At 41.4% G+C, this 8,550-nt stretch overlaps 1 protein-coding gene across 1 annotated transcript; it reads left to right on the top strand.

The window, feature by feature from the left end:
* The first annotated feature begins 398 nt into the window (after nt 1-398).
* Nucleotides 399-2,369, top strand: LOC142496440 (indolethylamine N-methyltransferase-like). The gene is made up of 3 exons (XM_075603136.1): nt 399-715; nt 874-1,081; nt 1,578-2,369. The coding sequence occupies exons 1-3, from the start codon at nt 445-447 to the stop codon at nt 2,005-2,007; spliced, it is 909 nt and encodes a 302-aa protein (XP_075459251.1). The 5' UTR covers nt 399-444; the 3' UTR covers nt 2,008-2,369.
* The last annotated feature ends 6,181 nt before the right edge of the window (nt 2,370-8,550 follow it).

Genomic DNA, 8,550 nt, shown 5'->3' with positions numbered 1-8,550 from the left:
TCTGCAAAAAGGTAAACAAAGAAATATTTTCTAAGTCCAGCTCCTTTTGCGCCTGCCTTTATCTGACTCATTTGTTAGGCGCGTTTTTTAAGGCCGATTTACTTAGCACTGCTTAGTGAATCTCCTGTACTGGCAAAAAGCAGCGCAATAGCCTGATAGTGCGCATTTTGCGCCGAGGGATAAAAAAAGCCCTTTTAAGAGCGATAAAGCGCAGTTATCACTGCATAGTGAATCTCACTGCAGTCTTATCGGTCTTAAAGGGTACTTTGCGCTCTTAAAGCCACTTAACGGAGCTTAGTGAATCGGCCCCACAGTGTCACGTCATGTCAGATGGATCATTTCAATAATCCTAATGACAAATCATTATTCAGGCTACAACATCAGCAAACACGGATCAGCACCGTCCCATGTGACTGTTTGTGCAGAAGCTTGTCACATACTCGGATGATTGCTGAAATACTGCGATGCCAACCGAGCTTCTACTATTCTACCTTCTCAAGCTGCAACTTAAGGCTTCTACACGTGCTACATAGAAGTGACAGGATCGTTACACCAAATAGACGCACAATGGATTCCAGTCTCCACAAGCATTACCATAATGAAGAGTTTGATCCCAGAGGGTTAATAGAAACATATTTCTATAATGGAACTAATGATATGTTTGTGGAGACGGTTGTATATCCTATTACACAATTGTTTAAAACGTTCTCTTCAGGTACGTACATTTATAGTTGATATTGAAGTTACTGTAAAATATTATCTACATTTTTGGAGAACTGAAGCATGTGAATAAGTACTTGTATTTTCTTCAATACTTTGCTAATGTGAATACAATGTTGTCAAACATTTGTATTTTTTAACCATTGGGTGCAGGTCGGGTGAGAGGGGAAACCCTGCTCGATGTTACCATTGGACCAGCAGCTTTTCATTTTTTAACCGCCTGTGATTTCTTCAAAGAGATCAATGTGATAGAATTTACAGACGCAAATATCAGGGAATTTGAAATGTGGAGGAACAAGGAGCCCGGAGCTGCTGACTGGTCTCACGCTGCAAAAATAGTTTGTGAGCTGGAAGGAAAGAGGTAAAGTATATTTTAGAAAGAATATTCATTTTCCAGGTGAGGGAAACTACTGCACTCATGATCTGAATTATGAATTTGTTGAAAGTTATAACTTTAATACGTAGGTAATTAAAAATAGTAAGGTGAAGTTAAAAAATTAAGTAAATAACTAACAATATACAGTATACACGATTAATTAAAATTAATCCGAAGCAGGTCCTTTCAATTACAATAAATATTGGGCTTAGAATTCGGAACTAGAGGGCTATAAACTTATGATGTTCACTGAGGTAAGTGACACTGTATCTGATCTGTTAATATAGCCACAAGATGCTAAAGCAGATAACCAGGTCTCTAATAGAGTATAGTGTTGATTGAAATATCCCAGCCACCAGGTCTAGATTATTAAATTGATGATAATAACCCGTAATATACAAAACTGAAACTGTTAACTGCCATAGCTAGATGTTAATACATAGCAAGAAACCTTCTCTCCCTTTTCGTTTTGTAATTTCAGCAAGGAGTGGGAAGGAAAGGAAGACAAAGCAAGAAGAGCAGTGAAACGCATTGTCAAATGTGATTTCACCAAAGATAACCCTTTAGAGCCTGTAGTCCTGCCACAGATGGACTGTCTGCTCTGCATGTTTGTCTTACTTGTTGTTAGCAAGGACCACCAGGCTTACCGTAGCAATCTGAAAAAACTAGCGTCAATGCTAAAAATTGGGGGACATATGTTACTGGTGGGGACATATAATCAATCCTTCTATGTGATTGGTGAGCACAAGTTCTTCTGTCTGTCATGTGATGAGGAGTTTGTAAGAGAGGCTGTTTGTGATGCAGGATTCATCATTGAGAATTTGGAAGCATTACCTACTAAAAAGACCAGCAATTTCACAAATTATGACCATATTATATTTATGATAGCACGCAAGGAGAGGGAGGTTTAGTGATAAAAGTTATACAACAATGTATCTGACACTTTACCTACTGAATGGCAAAAATACAGCAAAAATCTCAATGACTACTTATAAAATAAAATGAATTGACATATCATCTAGTAATTGTACGTTTTTTTAATTTAACTGCAGTGACATGACAGGGAAGTATATGCATATATTTATTTCTGTATTACAGTATATATACAAGTATGACAAGACTTTTATTATTTACTCTTTACATTATCTTTACTAATATGTTATAATTAGAATAAAGTTATACTATAAAAATGTAACGCAAGCTAACGATGAACTTAAAAAGACTCAGCTGGAAGACACAGACGTGCAGTAAATTGCATCGTATAACAACCTTTGATTTAAAGCCTGTGGGGATGGGAGGGGGGGGGGGGGGGGTTGAGGTACAGTATGTGGGGAAAGACATGTAATACGTTAAGGAAAGACAAACATATTAAAGAAAATAAAATCATTTCTGGACCCATCAGCGCACCTGCGGCTTTATTACAACTTATACTGTGTAAAGAACCAATAGGCCAAATGTGCATTGCTGCTGCTCACCCTCTGATTAGGGTGACCAGATTTTCAAAATGAAAAACCGGGACACATTAAAAAATTATTTATAAAACAAATGACATCACATGACGCGCCCTGTTGCCATGACAACGAGACTCCTTACGTCAGGCAGTGACATGTTGCCATGACAATGTGGCATCATGTAATGCCTCGGCGCCATAATGCGTCCCATTGTCATGTCAACTTGATGCCGCGTGACGTCACGGAGCGGCTCGTTGTTATGGCAATGTGCATTACGTGACGTCGCGCGGCCATGTTCACGGAATTTGGAGGGGAGGATACAGCCAAAGGCAAGATAAATATATAATAAATAGATCTAAAAAATGTTATCTCCACACAGAGCCTCTGACCCACAGAGTCACTGACCCACACAGAGAGCCACTGACCCACAAACCCAGCCACTGACCCACACACACAGAGCCACTGACCCACACACCCACACATTGAACCATTGACCCACACACACAGGGCCACTGACCCATAGACCCACACACACAGAGCCACTGACCCACACACCCACACACACAGAGCCACTGACCCACACACTCACACATACAGAGCCACTGACCCACATACACACATAGCCACTGACCCACACACACAGAGCCACTGACCCACAAACACAGGGCCACTGACCCACACACCATCACTGACCCACACACAGAGCCACAGAGCCATTGACCCACAGAGTCACTGACCCCCCCCCCCCCCCCCCCCCCCCACACACACACACACACACACACACACACACACACACACACACACACACACCCATTAACACACACACACACAGAGCCACTGACACCCTCACACCCAGAGCCACTGACCCCCACACACACAGAGCCACTGACCCACATACAAAAACACACAGAGCCACTGACCCACGCACACAGAGCCACTGACCCACACACACACCCAGGGCCACTGACCCCCACACACACAGAGCCACTGACCCACACACACAAAAAGCCACTGACCCAAACACACACACACACACACAGAGCCACTGACCCACGCACACATGCACACACACACAGAGCCACTGACCCCCAAACACACGCACACAGAGCCACTGACCCCCCCACACACACACACACAGAGCCACTGACCCCCACACACACATACACAGAGCCACTGACCCCCCCCCCACACACAAAGCCACTGAGGAGTTCGTCCCCATTGGAGATCGTCCAAGCCACAACTGGTTTGATCTCCAAACCGATATTTCAAATGAGTACATCTGTAGAATGCATTATAGGCCTCTATATGTACCACAGCTAGAGAGAACATATATAAAGTAATATTCAGATGGTAGCTTATGCCCAAAAGATTGAGTCTGATATTTACACATGCCATGGGTCAGTGCTGGAGGAACTGTGGCCAGATATTGGACAAGGCCCATACGTAGGGGTTCTGTCCACAGGTACAGAGATACTGGGTTACATTAATCTCCCATATTCTAACGGCAGCCAGATGCTATATTTCAGCGCCATATTGTGTTTCCAAAGGGCAACACACACAGAATCAACGAAGTGCGGCTAATGGAGAAACTCATACGGTTAAGAATGTCCATAAGGTTTGGGACCCCTGGGTCAATAGATGAAAAAATACCAAGATGTTTTACCTTCATACAGTAGTTCTGCCAGGGACACACTGGTTGTGAAATGGGGGACAGAGGATTTGGCCGGATTGTTCAAAACCTTGCATTGGTCATTGACCGTGTTATCCTGATGTTACAGTATTAATGATTTCCCCTCCCTTCTGTTTTTTTTGGTACGCCTTTCACCTCATTCTTGAAAACTTAATTAGAAAATAAGTAATAAAAACAAAAGAATACGGTTATATTAATATGTAAACACAGTCCCTGCAAGCTCTAACCCCATATCCCACCACATCATATATATATATTATATATTGGTGTCAAAAGGAGTGCTACTGAGCGTGGCCAAATGTATACAACAAAAGACAAAAATATCCAATGCAACAGCCAATGTGATAAAATGCATAGTTAAATACTTCAATGTTAGTATTCTCATGAGTAAGGGTCATTTAGTTAAATCCTTTGGCCAAAGCGTTATAAGCCTGCAGCCACGTCACGGCTAGGAACTGCTAGAGGTATATTATACAAGCCTAGAGAATGGCAAACATACTATAGGATGTTCTTTATAATAAACCCATCAGACATGAGGGCTGCACACAGTACTGCAAATATCTCTGGTCCTAAGCTATTTAAAAAAATCATAAGAACCCTTTTTCCTCCACAGCTCCAGATGGTTAGTAGGGACTGGTTCTGTAAGAATGGACCACACACTATGTAACCTTTAGGAACTGTTATGAAACATAAATTGACCATTTCAGTATTCGTAGTGGGATAAATTATAGAAAAAAACATAATAGAAAAACTGAAAAATAATTAAAGACACAAATAAGCTACAAAGTCAACAGTTGTAATAAATTAAATATGTGCTAACAACGTATTAATTAAAGGTTTAAGAGCCAGACCTTTAGATTACAATTTCACCCATAAATAAATGTATTTCATCTAGCCCCACGAAAAGATTACACCAAGCACATATCCCTCTTGCCCCTCTAAGGATTACAAAGGAGCATTAATCTGTCCGGCCCCCCATCATTACATGCCTGGATTAACTAAAGAGCTATCAGATTCAGCCAATATTAATAAGCAATATATTGAATAAACTCTGAAATATTATGAGAAACTCAAGTCTCACAGTAACTGCAATGCTGGGACAGTAAATACTCCCAGGGCTAATAGCATGTGATTCCTCCACAGTCAACACAGCATCTTCTAACCTGATGAGGAATTACCTAACATGGATGAGCTATCTCATGATATTCACATGATAAAAGCTAATTATTGTGATCAAAATGTAAGTAACCGTAAACCTCCCAAACAATATTCTGTATGTGAAAACATGAAGACGAGACGTGTTGGTATTGGAAAGCTTTTTACAGACAAAAAGGTATCACAGCATGCAGAGAATTTCCAGACATGTGGATTTTTCTGGCTTCCGCTTATAGTATAGGATAGAAATGAATAGAAATTATTTTATGAAATAATGGACACATTTTATTAATTTATTAATTAATAATATTTGATTTTCTCCTGAGCATGGTAGTGAAAATGTGCTATATTTGCAAGTACGTTAACTGCAAGTAACATATACATTTCTACTGTTGACAATACTACAATTTCACATTAATATTTGCACTGATGGGGAAATATTTGTGAATGCAAATGAAAACAGCAGGTTTGTACCATACCCAGTACCACACTGAAGGAATGAATTAACTCTACGTATGTGCTGCTTGATTGAGTGATTAAAGACTAATGGTCCAAAAAAATATGTTATTTAGGATAGTTGTAGCATATTTTATTTTTATTATAAATGAAACAAGTTGCAGATCCCATATATTCCAATTAAATGCATAAACGTCAAGTTTTTGGATCTGATGTTACTCTAAAGCACAACAGACTGCAAACGCAAATATAAAAATAAGCATTTTATTCCAATAACAATCATATTCATATTCATGCCCCTGTTGCAACCAGGCCTGTAGGCCGGACCAACATCCGCATCAGGCTGCGGGACCCAGCTCTCCCCTGCTGTGACTGGGCTCCTGTGTATTCCCTGCCCCTGCGCCAGAAGTTGGGTGGGCAGAAAGGCACAGTACCGGTGGCCTCCAGGTATTTAGAGAGGATGTAATAATTACTGTCTCGATGGGAAAGAAACCTGACCTGCTGAAGCCTCTTATTTGACCATGAAAGACAGCACAGGACAGCTCGAGCAGCTTCACATCCCCCCCACCCCCAAATATAAAACCAGTGCTGGCCAAGTGGGAAGCCCTATTAATGCCGCTATTAGATTTTCTTGTGACAACTAGTCATTTTTATTTTAATATTGCCTTCATCGTTCTCAATGGTCCCTATTTAATAGACAGTGGAGCCACCTCCTCTGTGTCAGGGAAGCTGTATGTATGTCTTTATTTATATAGCGCCATTAGTGTACATAGCGCTTCACATTAGTAATACATGTGACAATCATATAAATAACAAATAATACAAATAACAGGTCATGGGAATAAGTGCTTCAGAGATAAAATTAACATTTCGGAAGAGGAGTCCCTGCTCCATGGGAGCTTACAATCTAATTGGTAGGGAGAACGCACAGAGACAGTAGAAGGGCATTCAGGTAAGTGTGTCTGCAGGGGGCCAAGCTTTATGTATCGTGTATAGTAATAGCCATGTTGTTACTCGTATGCTTCTTTAAGCAAGTGTGTCTTAAGGTGGATCTTAATGGTGTATAGAGGGGGTGCTAGTCGGGTATTGAGGGGAATGGCATTCCAGAGGTGTGGGGCAGAAAGTGAGAAAGGTTTATGATGGGAGAGGGCTTTAGATACAAAGGGGGTAGGGAAGGCCTCCCTGCTCTCCTGGCTCAGCACCCTTGTGTGCTATGGAAATGTCCGTGTCCAGGTATAGAGATCTTGTCCACTCATATCTTGCTTCAACACACAGTCCTCTGTTCTTCAAGATACTCATTGCAGCACCTTGTGTGCTGAGGAAAGTCTCTGCAGTCCTCCTTCTCATTATGTCAGCCCAAATGTGAGCTAAGGAATCTCTCTCCTGTGTCTCACATTAGGGTTTTTACAGGGCTCTCATTAGTACCGGTGGAACTAGTTAATTGAGTGGCTGCAATTAACTCTCTCTATGCTGGAGTTTCAGAGCTCTAAGGCTGCTTTATTTAAACAGGGATAAGTTCCTGTTACAGCAACCTTAAAATCTCATTCCCGAATGCCAGCATGTCATTTGTCCCAGGTGCAGTGGTGTAACCACCTTGCTGCTAAACCCCACAATGCAAGGGGGGCCTAAGAGCTCTCTGCATCTTCTTGCTGTTGAAATGGGGTCTCTACTGAACACAGGTAATTCCTTCCCCCCCATGTAGTGTGTGTGTGTGTATAGGAGGGGAGCGGAATTGTGTGCGTAGGAAGTGGGGTATTGTGTGTATTGGAGAAGGGGGAATTGTGTGTGTGTGTGTTTGTGTGTCAGTAGGAGGGGGGAATTGTATGTGGGGAGGATTGAATGAGAAGTGGGGCTGTTTGAGGGAGAGAGGGGGGGGAGAGCGAGTTAGGGAGGAAGAGTAAGAAAGGGATGAGACAAGGGGACTGTAAGGGTGGGGGAGTGTGAGGATGATAGAGGGGGAAGTGTGAGTAAAAGAAGGAAACTGTGAGGGGGATATAGCAAGTTGTGCGAGAGGAGATGTGCTCGTAAGGCCACTCACATGGGGATGGGGACCCTAGTAGAAATGACATTTATTTCGTTTTCTTGTTTATGGGACCTGTATCAGGGACTTATCCCTGTTTAAATAAAGCTGCCTCTAGTGGTCTGACAAATCCAGCAAAGAGCTGGTTAATTGTTGCTAGTCAATTAACCAGCTCCACCTGGGTAATCAGAGGAGGGTAAAAAAAGAAAAAGGGGAAGGGAAACACAAAATGATTGTGCCCCTAGAAGAATTCATTAAACTGCACACCTACAAACTGTAAAAGTTAACTTTTAATAGATTTACTTAAAACATATATTACCAAAGAGTTGTATAAATTGAATTTAAAAATAGATTAAATTAACGCTATCAAGCACCCATGTCAACAAATATATGATTAAACTATCCCAGTACACGACCTAATGATGGTGGGATGTTGAGGACACAAGATGCTATAAGTCAGGGCATTCACCCCTCTGGGACAACTGTGAGACCTAATAGTATATCTATGTATGTACAAGTCAGCGAACAATTGAATGAATAAGTATCCAGCGATCCTGCTACAATTATTACCGTTTACCACTTCAGTGATAAGTAGTCAGTGTGGTAAAGTGCAAATACTTAGAGTGATAATGCTGACACTCACGGTAATAATATTGGAGAGTTAGCAGTAGATAGAACTGAC

This window comes from Ascaphus truei, chromosome 6 (assembly GCF_040206685.1).
Source record: "Ascaphus truei isolate aAscTru1 chromosome 6, aAscTru1.hap1, whole genome shotgun sequence".
NCBI classification, from domain to species: domain Eukaryota; kingdom Metazoa; phylum Chordata; class Amphibia; order Anura; family Ascaphidae; genus Ascaphus; species Ascaphus truei.
This window is presented reverse-complemented; position numbering and strand designations above follow the sequence as displayed.

Excerpts from the sequence above, each read along its gene's own strand:
- LOC142496440 (XM_075603136.1), top strand. The coding sequence starts at position 445 with ATGATTGCTGAAATACTGCGATGCCAACCGAGCTTCTACTATTCTACC. Across the intron at positions 716-873 it reads GTTTAAAACGTTCTCTTCAG|GTCGGGTGAGAGGGGAAACC; the intron begins GTACGTACATTT and ends CATTGGGTGCAG. Across the intron at positions 1,082-1,577 it reads TGTGAGCTGGAAGGAAAGAG|CAAGGAGTGGGAAGGAAAGG; the intron begins GTAAAGTATATT and ends TTGTAATTTCAG.